Below are 12,241 nucleotides of genomic sequence, written 5' to 3'. Positions count from 1 at the left end.
TTTACAAGTCATTGCGTAGATACGCCATTCAAAGAGTCACAGCACTTCTTTCCTTATAAACCACAGCCACTGTAACTACACGGTTTAAACAGCAAACAATTTAAACAAAAGGACTTTATGTGAGAACAACAGAGCTACTAATGATGTGAGCATTTGACTGTCCCATACAAGAGAGCACTTGTTCCATTAGAATTACTTGAAGCCTCCCCTCTTTTGCACAATCAATGAAAGAGTGATGTATGATGGGGTGTGTAATGTATAGCCTGAAGGGAGGGTGAGGTTTATACTCTGCGAGCTTTACTCGGCCACATCAGCATGAAGATAATACTCAGATAAGACATCGTGCTGTCACTCGTATAAAAGGCAGACAAGGGGCTAAGTTAGGCCGACGTTAGCATCACAGCAATCTGTCATCATGACCTTCAACGGCACATGGAAAGTGGATCGCAATGAGAACTATGAGAAGTTCATGGAACAAATGGGTAAGAACCATTTGGGTAGTATAGCAGAGTGAAGATAGCTGTGTCTGAATGTATACAGATATCTGGTTGGTTCCAAGAGCCAATGCTGCAACATTCTTCACATTGATGAGCGATTCAGTATGCCATTATTTATATATAATGTGTGTGTGTGTATGTGTACTGGATGTCTACAACAGGCATCAACATGGTAAAGAGGAAACTGGCAGCTCATGACAACCTGAAGGTCACCTTCGAGCAGAATGGAGATAAGTTCGTAGTGAAGGAAGTCAGCGCTTTTCGCACGTTGGACATCGAATTTACACTAGGAGTCACCTTCGAGTATTCTATGGCAGATGGCACTGATCTCTCAGTAAGCATGTCTAATTTCATGGGAAATCAAGCTTGTAATTTGGAAGTGCAGAGTTTGGTTCAAGAATGAGGGCCATATAAACCTCATAACATACTGAAATACTCATCAGCTGTTTATTTTCTGAACTATCGGTATATATACAGCTTTGGAAAAAATTAAGAGACCACTGCAAAATGATCAGTTTCTCTGGATTTACTATTTATAGGTATGTGTTTGAGTAAAATGAACATTTTTGTTTTATTCTATAAAGTACTGACAACATTTCTCCCAAATTTCAAATAAAAATATTGTCATTTAGAGCATTTATTTGCAGAAAATGACAACTGGTCAACATAACAAAAAAGATGCCGTGTTTTCAGACCTCGAATAATGCAAAGAAAACAAGTTCATATTCATTATTAAACAACACAATATTAATGTTTTAACTTAGGAAGAGTTCAGAAATCAATATTTGCTGGAATAACCCTGATTTTCAATCACAGCTTTCATGTGTCTTGGCATGCTCTCTGCCAGTCTTTCACATTGCTGTTGGGTGACTTTATGCCACTCCTTTATCCACTCCTGGTGCAAATATTCAAGCATCTCATGCTTTGTTTGATGGCTTGTGGCCATTCATCTTCCTCTTGATCACATTCCAGAGGTTTTCAATGGGGTTCAGGTCTGGAGATTGGGCTGGCCATGACAGGGTCTTGATCCGGTGGTCCTCCATCCACATCTTGATTGAGCTGTCTGTGTGGCATGGAGCATTGTCCTGCTGAAAAAACCAATCCTCAGAGTTGGGGAACATTGTCAGAGCAGAAGAAAGCAAGTTTTCTTCCAGGATAACCTTGTACATGACTTGATTCATGCGTCTTTCACAAAGACGAATCTGCACGATTTCAGCTGAAGCACCCCCAGATCGTCACCGATCCTCACATCCAAATTTCACAGTGGGTGAGAGACACTGCGGCTTGAAGGCCTCTTCAGGTCTCCATCTAACCATTAGATGACCAGATGGAGGACTGGTGATGATCTGGGGGTGCTTCAGCAAGGCTGGAATCGGGCAGAGCTGCTTGAATTTTTGCACCAGGAGTGGATAAAGGAGTGGCATAAAGTCACTCAACAGCAATGTGAAAGACTGGTAGAGAGCATGCCAAGACACATGAAAGCTGTGACTGAAAATCAGTGTTATTCCACCAAATATTGATTTCTGAACTCTTCCTAAGTTAAAATATTAGTATTGTGTTGTTTAATAATGAATATGAACTTGTTTTCTTTGCATTATTTGAGGTCTGAAAACATTGCATCTTTTTTGTTATGTTGACCAGTTGTCATTTTCTGCAAATAAATGCTCTAAATGACAATATTTTTATTTGGAATTTGGGAGAAATGTTGTCAGTACTTTATAGAATAAAACAAAAATGTTCATTTTACTCAAACACATACCTATAAATAGTAAATCCAGAGAAACCGATCATTTTGCAGTGGTCTCTTAGTTTTTTTCCAGAGCTGTATATATTGTTTCCTGTAGAATCTAAAATTGTGCCTTTCTGATGGGAAGGAAACCAACAAATGTTTACAAGCAGAATATGTAGCTTGCATGACACTCTTGCCCCACCACAAGCAAACACTACACAAGCCTCCCAAGACAACAGTCCCTAACATGTCCACTAGAGTACATATGTCTAGTCCCTGTCACTGCTCAGTTCAAAGTAAGCTTGATCTTTGACTTTCTGAATGCAGGGAACCTGGGTCATGGAAGGTGACATGCTGAAGGGAACCTTCAATCGCAAAGACAATGGAAAGGTGCTGACAACAACCAGGAAGATTATTGGCGATGAACTTGTACAGGTAAGTGCTGTAAAGAGGTTCAGGCACCACTGGATGTAATATGCTACAATGAACACACTCCTTGACTCAGAACAGATTTCAGTAGACTAGTAGGTCAAATGATGATGTATCCTCAAAGTTACCTAATGCTCGGATGAAACTTGTGTTGTCTCACTTTTCCAATCTTTTAATTTTCCCACAGAGCTATAGCTATGATGGTGTTGACGCTAAGAGGATTTTCAAGAGGGGTTAAAATATCATCAGCGTTCACACAATCCACAACCATAACTGTAGTGGCACAATATGCTCAGTGTTTTAAACATGGGCATTCAACCTGAGTACAAGTATATTACTTGACTTTAACAACTGGCAGCACTAGATTGAAAGTTTACAAATAATGCATGTAAACCATGTCTCATTTGCACTGTGAGTTTTGATATTTAAGATAATAAAGTCATTTCTACAACTGTTGTGAACACTTTGTTGATCATATGATGAATGTGTCGTGTTCAGCTCCTGCTGTATGATTTAATTTCCAACAGAAGTGCATTGGGTCAGCGCATCACTCTGATGAGGTATAGCACGACTGGACTTTCAAATAAGATAGTACTTATTATTTAGATTTTTTTTTTTTTAGAAATATGTCAAACCAAAAACAAGCAAGCAAGCAAATAAATCACATTAACGCTTGAACATTTGAAGTTTATTAAACAAAGAATAAAAATAAATGCATAGACATTTCCAAAAATATATAGTTGATATAATTTTACATTATTCCTCTACTTTGAATCATCATGTCAATATTTTGCATGAAAAAAATCGCAGGAAGGCACTGCACAAACAACCTCTAGGGAGTATGTACAAAGGTACATTTGCAATGAAATTAAAGCCAAGGACACAATCACTATGTTTGTCTTTAAAGCTCAATCAGCAGCATGTGTGGCGTAATGTTGATTACCACAAAAATTAATTTTGATTCACCCCTCCTCTTATTAAAAAAAGCAAAAATTGAGGTTACAGTGAGTCACTTACAATGGAAGTCAATGGGGTCAATCTTTGGAGGGTTTAAAGGCAGAAATGTGACACTTATAATTTTATAAAAACACATTAATTCTTCTGTTATAGCTCATGTATTATTTGAGCTGTAAAGTTGTTTAAATTGTCATTTTTAGTCATTTTAGGGTTTGTTTACATTACATCGTCATGGCAACGAAGTAGTAAAATTGTCTATATCTTTCCACAGATGTGGTTAGTAAGTGATTTTATCACCGTAAAATCATGTTAACACACATATTGTTTACATCTTGTGTCTATACTTTTGAAACAGTTAAACAGATTGACCCCATTGACTTCCATTGTAAGTGTCTCACTGGAACACACATTTTTGCTTATCTTAAAGAAAAGGTGGGACGAGTCAAAACAACCTTTTTGGCAATCAACATCATGTCACAAATGCTGTCGACTGAGCTTCACTTGTATTGAACCCGGAATATTCCTTTAAGACTCAGCCTTTAAGACTAGGAAAATTTCATTATTATTATTATTATTATTATTATTATTATTTTACATATTACCTGTTACAACTGAAGAAATTCAATATTCAGCATAAAATGGTCATTCATGTTCACAAGCAAATACTGATTCAAGCCAAAGTGCATTCTGCCCTCCTGTGGATGGCTCTTTTAAGAGACTGAAGCGTCACACTGCGGGCTCACATCACCGGTAGTTACGCCACTGCCTTAAGATGAAAAGGTCTTTATGATTATGAGAAAAACATTACAATTTTAAGAAAAGGGTTTTATTGGAAACAATGTTTTACAGTTAGGTAGAGGATACTTTTTTAGCATAGCTATAATGAATTCAATGATTTTTGAAATGATATCTTATTATGGATATTTTGGTAGTACAAAAATGATCAATACTACACTGTAAAAAATGTCCGTAAAATTAACAGTAAAAGACTGCAAAAATGCTACAGTGAAAAAAACGTTAATTGGTAAACGGGCAGTTACCTTAAAATATATGGTAAAAATTATAATATATTTAAAAAGACAATACATGTAATTTTACAGTACAATGTTGTAAAAAAAAAAAAAAAAAAGTATGATTTTCCTGTATAATTAATGGTAACATTTTATATTATGTTTAACAAGACAGTACATGTACTTTTTACAGTAAATTATTGTTAAAATTTCGTTAAAAAAACAAAATAACCCAGAATTCCATCATATTTCATTATATTTTATGGGAATAGTTCTGATTCTTCTTATTTTTAATATCAGTTATGTACTTCGGGGTGTTCTGTGTTATATTTGATGTAGTTTAGTTAATGTTTATTGTATTATTTAAATGTCACGTGTTATCCTGATGGTGTTTAGTGTTTGTGTGAGTGACACTGAGCACTCTACATGTTTATTGGTCATGGCTCCTGGACGGGCCACTATTGATGAATCATGTGATCATGTGACCATCTGTTATTACTACAGTGATTAACAATACATTATAAAGTGCAAAACAGATTTTTACAGTTTCAGAAGGTTAATTAATCAAGTTTATCATTTAATAATATAAACAACAGTAATACACCGTAAAATATACAGGCATCAAAATTACATCCCACAAAGCCTGAAATGTGGTTACCGTATTTTTTACAGTGAATTTCTGGCAACCACAGCTGCCAGTTTTTTACCGTAAATTTAACAGGATTTTTTTTTACAGTGTAGATTTAACTGTTCTGTTTTTATTTAGTTTTTTTTTTTACCAATAGAGAAAACAATGTCTGAATATTTAGTGAGAATTACAATGTTTCAAACAAGAGAAGAACTTACCATAACCTTCACAAATATCCATGTTCATCCAGCCCTTTTGAAGCGACAGGATGCCATTTTGCAGTGGGCTTATTGCTGCTATTGCCTGTAAAGGTTAGTTTAGTTAAGTTAGTTAGACATTTTCATAAAAAGCAAATGACTGTACACTAATTGCCACAGATTCAGTTCTCAAGTGATGTTCAGTAATGCTGCACCTTTGTGTTAGTACTGAGATTTTCTGAAGAATTCTCAAGTCATTGATATACAGTAGGGCTCAAACAACAACCCGAACAAGTTGATACCAGTTGCACAATGAACAAGACTATCCTTAATAATCCAGTCTTATAGAATGAACGTTAATATAATTACAGTTTTGCAAACTGAATTTTACTTGCCGTGTTCTGTGTTTCGCCGCAGTTACCGTGTGAAATGAACCGGGGGAGGATGGGGAGAGGTAATCCCCCCAATAATCAAAACAAGCAAGTACAACCCCCCCCATTATTTATACCATGATCAATGGAAACATGTAAATGCTTATCGCTGATGTTATACATGCTCATTTGGGAATGAGGAATGACACACTTTAATCCATAGCATGCTCTTCTCAATATTTATTGTAATATTTTTTAATAAAGAAAGAAAAAACACTGCATGTATCCTCTCTAGGTACCTCGTGCCACTATTAAAAATGACCCAACAACAAAGTTTTCTAAATTTTTGGGGTCATTTCGCAAAAATCACGCTTAAAACTACTCAAACACACATTACTTCCATAGACCTTATTCACGCTAGTGCCATCTTTGAATGAATGAAAACAAGGCTGTGAGGGATTGACTTACAGTCTCTTCGATGGGCTGTGCTGCAGTTTAAAGTGATAAAACATTGATAAAATATCTGTTCAAGAACATTCAGTAGACAAAGAACTCCAGACAACATGAGCTGTGGAACATCAGATGTGATCTTGGAGCTTTAAACAGCTTTATACCGTTCGTGAGACTGTAAGTTGAACGTATTCACGTATCAAAGATGGCACTAGCATCAGGAGTCGTGAGTTCGAATCCAGGGCGTGCTGAGTAACTCCAGCCAGTTCTCCTAAGCAACCAAATTGGTCCGGTTGCTAGGGAAGGTAGAGTCACATGGGGTAACCTCCTCGTGGTCACTATAATGTGGTTCTCTCTCTGTGTGGTGAGTTGTGCGTGGATGCCGCAGAGAATAGCATGAAGCCTCCACGTGTGCTACGTCTCCGCGGTAACGCGCTCAACAAGTCACGTGATAAGATGCACGGATTGACGGTCTCAGACGCGGAGGCAACTGAGATTTGTCCTCCGCCACCCGGATTGAAGTGAGTCACTACGCCACCACGAGGACTTAAGGGAATTGGGATTTCGGCATTCCAAATTGGGGAGAAAAGGGGAGAAAAAAAAATGGCACTAGCGTGAAGAAGGTAAAAAGCCAAATGCTTGTCAGATTAATGGCGGAGGGGCAACAGTTGCTAAACAGGATTGGTCAGAAACGCTTTTAAGGCGGGGCTTAGCGAAGGGTCAATTGTTCTTTTTACTCACTTTCACACAAATCATGAGTACAACTGCTGATTATGACTTTATAAACACTTATTTTTCACTTTATTACTCACACACTGCTATGTTGTGATATCGAGACACCTTTAGTGTAACACATCATTTGAAAAATAATGCATTTTCACTATTGTATTACCCCTAAAAAAGGGCAAGCATATACTGTAAAGGTACATCTGAAAATTAATTCATTGGTATTTTCCAATACATAAGGGCCCACATAATACATTCCCATGTTTTTTCTACAATATTGCTTTTATTTTCAATTTTCTAGCTTGTAGAAATGATAAAAAAATTACATTGAAAAGATAGAAACTCTAGGTCAGCCGCCTTCTCAAAAAAATCCTGCCTTTTTAACTTTTGGACAGAGTTAATGCCAGACTTTATATACAAAGTTGCATGTCCTCAGTACTTGCAGGGTCCCTCTTTTCAATATTTTTCAAAAATCTTTTTACAGACTCACTCGTTACTCCATTCCTCAACCTCTTAAATGTTTTTAAAACCTTTTTAAGGGTTACAGACCCACCTATAAATACATACTTATTCATACATCTTTGGCTTTGGGGGTTAACTCACCTGATAGAGTGTTGGACTCACAACTCTGGAGACCATGGTTCAAGCCCAGCCAAGCATGCAAACCGACACATGAGACCAAAGTCTCATAGAAGCTAAACAAAATTATGTGGTTGCTACAGAAAATTTGCTTTTATTGTTGCATTTGCTTTTAGGACACTTTCGGTTAGGTTTAGTTGTTGGTTAAGGGTAAGGATGTCTGTTTTGTTCACCTCTCATTTGATTTTAGATCACTTTTGGTTAGGTATAGGGTAAAGATTTAGGTTCAGTAGTACTTTTTACTCATTAAAGACTCAATCTAACATTGTCCTTTAAAACCTAGTGTGATTATAATACCATTTCACTCGCCTTTGGCGCCCCCTGCTGGACATTTCACTGGGAAACTGCAGCCAAACGTGTTACAAAGCACGTCATTTCATTTAGCAAAAATGTTGCCATGGAAATGTAATTTTCATGAGATCAGGCTGATCCTTCTTTGTGTAAAACAAATAAATCCCTAAAACCTGTAGGTGGATAAATCAATTAATAAATGAACAGCTCAGTTAATGTTTAACATACCAGAGTCAGGCTTATTTTTGGCACGCTCAGATTGTTTCTCAATGCGGCTCAAGTGTCCTGTGTCTCTCCCATCTCTAACAGCTCCTCTCGGCTCAGGCAGGGAGAGGACCAGCGGCCTCTGGTGGTGATATTTTAGTCTGTACGTGTCTGTCATACAATTATCCACAGAGAAATAAGTGGTCAGTGCTACTCCAGATCCTGAAGACACTGCAGTAGATGGCTTATCCCAACCACAAGATCTTTCTCCAGGCTCGCTGGACACCTGATCCCCTCTCTCCTGGTCAAAACCTGATTTTGAAATCACATCTGCTGAGCTTGGGCATGTGCCATTGATTTCCATCCTTTTGCATACTGCAGTAGTGTGTGATGATGGAACGCCTCGATTGGATGTTCTGCAACTTGTCTGTGACAGCTCCTGTAAGATTCTAGGACGGAAGGGTGGAGTCTTGATCTCAATCGGCCGTTGTGCGTATTTGGAGTGAGCTGGCATCGATGTAGCTATGGCTGACTCTTCCCTTGGCTGCAAGGGGTAACTAGAGCGATTCAGACCAGGTGATTCACGTGGAGGGGCTTCACTGGTGCTGGAACGGTAAGCGCTGTCTTCCTGCTCTGAAAGAGGGTTAGTGAGTTCATCAGAACTGTTACACTCTGAACTGCTTATCCTGCCCAGACGGTGCAGTACAGGGCTTTCTGGGTTGTGGTGCCATCGCATAGAAACTTCCTGTTGCTCTGCTTGAAGTTCAGTGGGTGACGGGTCCTTCTCTGTGCTGCTCCCTTTCCTGGAGCCACAGGACGAATATCTAAGCTTCCTTCTGTAAAACACAAATGCTCTTATTTAGCTGTTAGATACTTCAACATATGTAGAAGTTATTTTCTTATTATGTTTTCTTCAAAATTCTCCTCTCATCGACTCATACCTCGTACTAGAAATGCACTTACAATGGAAGCAAAAGGACAACTATTGTACGCTTGCATTCCATTTGTAGGTGGGTAAATGACAACACAATTTTTGTTTGTTTCTACAAACTGAGATTTGAGTCGAAACCATTTTTCTGTGGTAATCAACATTGCAACAACATCGAATGTAGAGCTTAACTTGTATTTAATACACAGTATTCATTTAACCCTTAAATGCATACTTTGGGTCTTTAGAGACCCAGGACCTCATTCCACGCCTGTAGCTCATACATTTTTTGGAGTTGTGCCGTCACCTTTTTAGCATTGCTCAATCTATCTCTTATAAATAGTGTAACACACACACACACACACACACACACACACAAAAAAAAATTATATATATATATATATATGGGTTTTGGTACCAAAAGTGCATAGGCTCTTTGGAGACACGATTAGAGTGTCAGGATATTTTTGCGCTCTAGATTTGTCCTAATATGTTGCATTATCTCTTTATGCAAATTAAAACAACAAAATATATCAAAATATATTTCATTTTATTATTTGTACATCCATTTTTGATATATATAAGTGCCGGGTCTCTAAAGACCCGAATATGTAAGAGCGTTTGGGGACATTTCCATGCATTTAAGGGTTAAGACAGGGCTGTTCAACTTCATCAACGAGTGGGCCAAATGGAAGAAATCTTTGGGCCATGTGGGCCAAGCCAGAATATTTTGATCGTGAAAAAAAAGCTTCTTTCTACAGTTATCGTGTTATAGTGGGCCTATAATATTTGTTCACTATCAAAACAAAACATCCTTGTTTATAGCTTTAATTTAGTAATCATGAGAAATATTTCCACTTAGCAGAAAATTATGAAAAGTACAGGTAACTTGATAAAAAGTCAACTAAAAGGTGCAATTTTATAAACTGTAGCGCAACCTCTGAAAGCATCTCAAATATGCAGCGCTCCTGCACGGCACGAGACAAAGCAAAAACATCGAGACGTCCATCTAGCGCAAGTTTACCTAGGAAAACAATTCAAAACAGCGCGAACAGATGCAAAACATGTTTGGTGTGAACAGCCCCTTAGACAACTGACAACCTCACACGGGCCAATGAAAATTTCAGATGGGCCGGATTTGCCCGCAGGCTGCCAGCTGAATAGACCAGCAATCTTTGATCACCAGAGATATGCAGAGATAATCCCAACTGGAATGCTCTTAAAAATGACCAATTTTTCGTGACATATTTTGCTACTGTAATGTACAGATAAAGCCTGCAGATACCTTGAACTTGGGCTGCCTTTCATGAGATGTTCTGAGTTCTTTCCCTGAATTTTAACCAGATGTTTACCTGAAGGAAACAGGAAGCAACAAAATAAGCATATGCACAATAATTATTTTCTGAGACTGAAATGATGAATGTAAACAACAAACAGTAAAGACCAATATTTGTATTTTTGCACCTCTTGGGTGTGCAGTGACATAAGAACTGCTGAAATCCCCCACAGCTGGATCGCAGCAGGCACAGACACACTCACTAGGACACATCCTACTCACTTATTTATAAATAGAAAGTCGATTTATCTCTTTCCTGTCGCCCTGCTGAGCTTTACGTGAGGAGAAAGCCACATGATACAACATGCTATGTCTAAGATTTAGGCTTTAGTAAGCCTATAGAAAACATTTTACAACTGATTATGCTTTTGCATTTTATCTCTCACTGGCCTCCAGTCTTTCTCTTCTAAATGTGTGCCCACTTCTGGCTCTTAAGCTTCTTGTATTTTTCCTCTTTGCTAAGAAGGGCTTTAAAATTCCATGACTTCTGGGAAACTGAGGTGGTTCATTAATAGTACAGATCAAGGGGGGTGATTTTGCAAGTCATGTCTGATTAACCAAAATCACTGCAACTGTAGGCTTTGCTTTATCTCTTTCTCATCCTCCTCCATCCCTATGTTCCATTATAATGCATCACTCTTTAGTGGGGTGAAGTATTTTACATTTTAAGCTGCATTTGTCTCTTTTTACTGCATAGGAGGAGGAGGAGGAGGAGGAGGAGAGAGAGGGATTTTCTCAGTTTTTTGGCTTGCTACCATGTGCTGTGGAATTAGTGAGAATTATGGTTGCACAAAATGACACAAAGAATTCATGGATGAAGCAGTCTTTTAGAGAGATGTGAAACCTGTCAGCTCTGCTGCACTGTTTTCCTTAAGTTTGATGGAGCTTTGTTTCAGCTGTAGCTTAACTTATGACACCCCTTTGTGCACATGCTAAACTAACCTGACATTTTCCAAAGCACTCGTTGTTTTTTGGGCTTTTCAGGAAAGTCAGGACGGGAAATTTCAGGAAGAAAGAGGGGGAATGAATCCCTTGGGGGATCTCCTCAACAGCACAATGGCTCAACATAGCTAAAGCATCTGTGCTAACCATAGTCAAGGTTGCAACAAAATGGTTGGTTTTACGATTTTTTGATTGAAACATCATTCCACATTAGTCACATTGGTAAAAAGATTCTGCCGTAAATTTTCGGATTCATGAAATTTTGCTTATTTTTACACAATTAAGCACAACAGTGCCACGCCCACTTATTCATCATCTGGGTTCCGGAAGTATTTTCCCCATTCATTTTTTTTGCATAGGCTTTTCATAAAATCCTTCATAAAAGAGTTATAAGCCATTAACCAAACCAACCAGCTCCGAGGTAAATCACAACATCATGAACTTTGAAAATTTGATTTGAAAATTGGACGAAAAGACAAAAGTACAAGGCTGTGTACTTACCGCCTTTCATGAGGGCACAAGCTACAATCCCATGAAGCATTGCGAAAGAGCATTGCGATGGGAATACTGCATATCAAACTATTGATTTTAGGTTCTTGATTTTGAGAACAGAACCAATATGGAGTGGTGGTGGTGTAGTGGGCTAAAAAAAAAGCCTGCACACTGTTGTGTAGCTTGCAAATCTGTAATATCTTACAGCGTTTCGGTCAAAGATCTTCTTCAGGCATTCTATTAATTTCTCTGAAGATTCTTCCAGTTGCAACCATCATGATTTACTCGAGAAGTTTCACAAATGATGCTGACAATAGGCTGCAAACTGAACCAGAGTAGGTTAATGGTGAACTGAACATTTTTTACACTGATGCCAAATCATTTTTACTGACTTCTTGAACTGTTTGATTCATCA

The 12,241-nt window shown here is 38.0% G+C and overlaps 2 protein-coding genes across 5 annotated transcripts in view; one reads left to right on the top strand and one right to left on the bottom strand.

Moving 5' to 3' along the window:
• Window positions 1-276: 276 nt before the first annotated feature.
• Window positions 277-3,106, top strand: fabp2 (fatty acid binding protein 2, intestinal). The gene is made up of 4 exons (XM_051705100.1): window positions 277-482; window positions 659-831; window positions 2,554-2,661; window positions 2,843-3,106. The coding sequence occupies exons 1-4, from the start codon at window positions 416-418 to the stop codon at window positions 2,891-2,893; spliced, it is 399 nt and encodes a 132-aa protein (XP_051561060.1). The 5' UTR covers window positions 277-415; the 3' UTR covers window positions 2,894-3,106.
• A 220-nt stretch (window positions 3,107-3,326) lies between these two features.
• The window catches only part of usp53b (ubiquitin specific peptidase 53b), a 33,621-nt gene continuing 24,706 nt past the window's right edge, over window positions 3,327-12,241 (bottom strand). For 3 of the 4 annotated variants that reach the window (XM_051705005.1, XM_051705006.1, XM_051705009.1), the window contains 4 exons: window positions 10,342-10,408; window positions 8,153-8,964; window positions 5,469-5,553; window positions 3,327-4,378 (listed from right to left, as the gene is read on the bottom strand). In XM_051705005.1, the coding sequence (XP_051560965.1) occupies window positions 5,477-5,553; window positions 8,153-8,964; window positions 10,342-10,408 (956 nt within the window). In that variant the 3' untranslated portion in view covers window positions 3,327-4,378; window positions 5,469-5,476. Of the gene's footprint in view, window positions 4,395-5,468; window positions 5,554-8,152; window positions 8,965-10,341; window positions 10,409-12,241 lie in introns of all 4 variants that reach the window. The other variant, XM_051705008.1, reaches the window with a different exon arrangement.

Source organism: Myxocyprinus asiaticus, chromosome 8 (genome assembly GCF_019703515.2).
Source record: "Myxocyprinus asiaticus isolate MX2 ecotype Aquarium Trade chromosome 8, UBuf_Myxa_2, whole genome shotgun sequence".
Classification (NCBI taxonomy): domain Eukaryota; kingdom Metazoa; phylum Chordata; class Actinopteri; order Cypriniformes; family Catostomidae; genus Myxocyprinus; species Myxocyprinus asiaticus.
The sequence above is the reverse complement of the archived record's forward strand: the minus strand, read 5'-3'. Positions and strand labels throughout refer to the sequence as shown.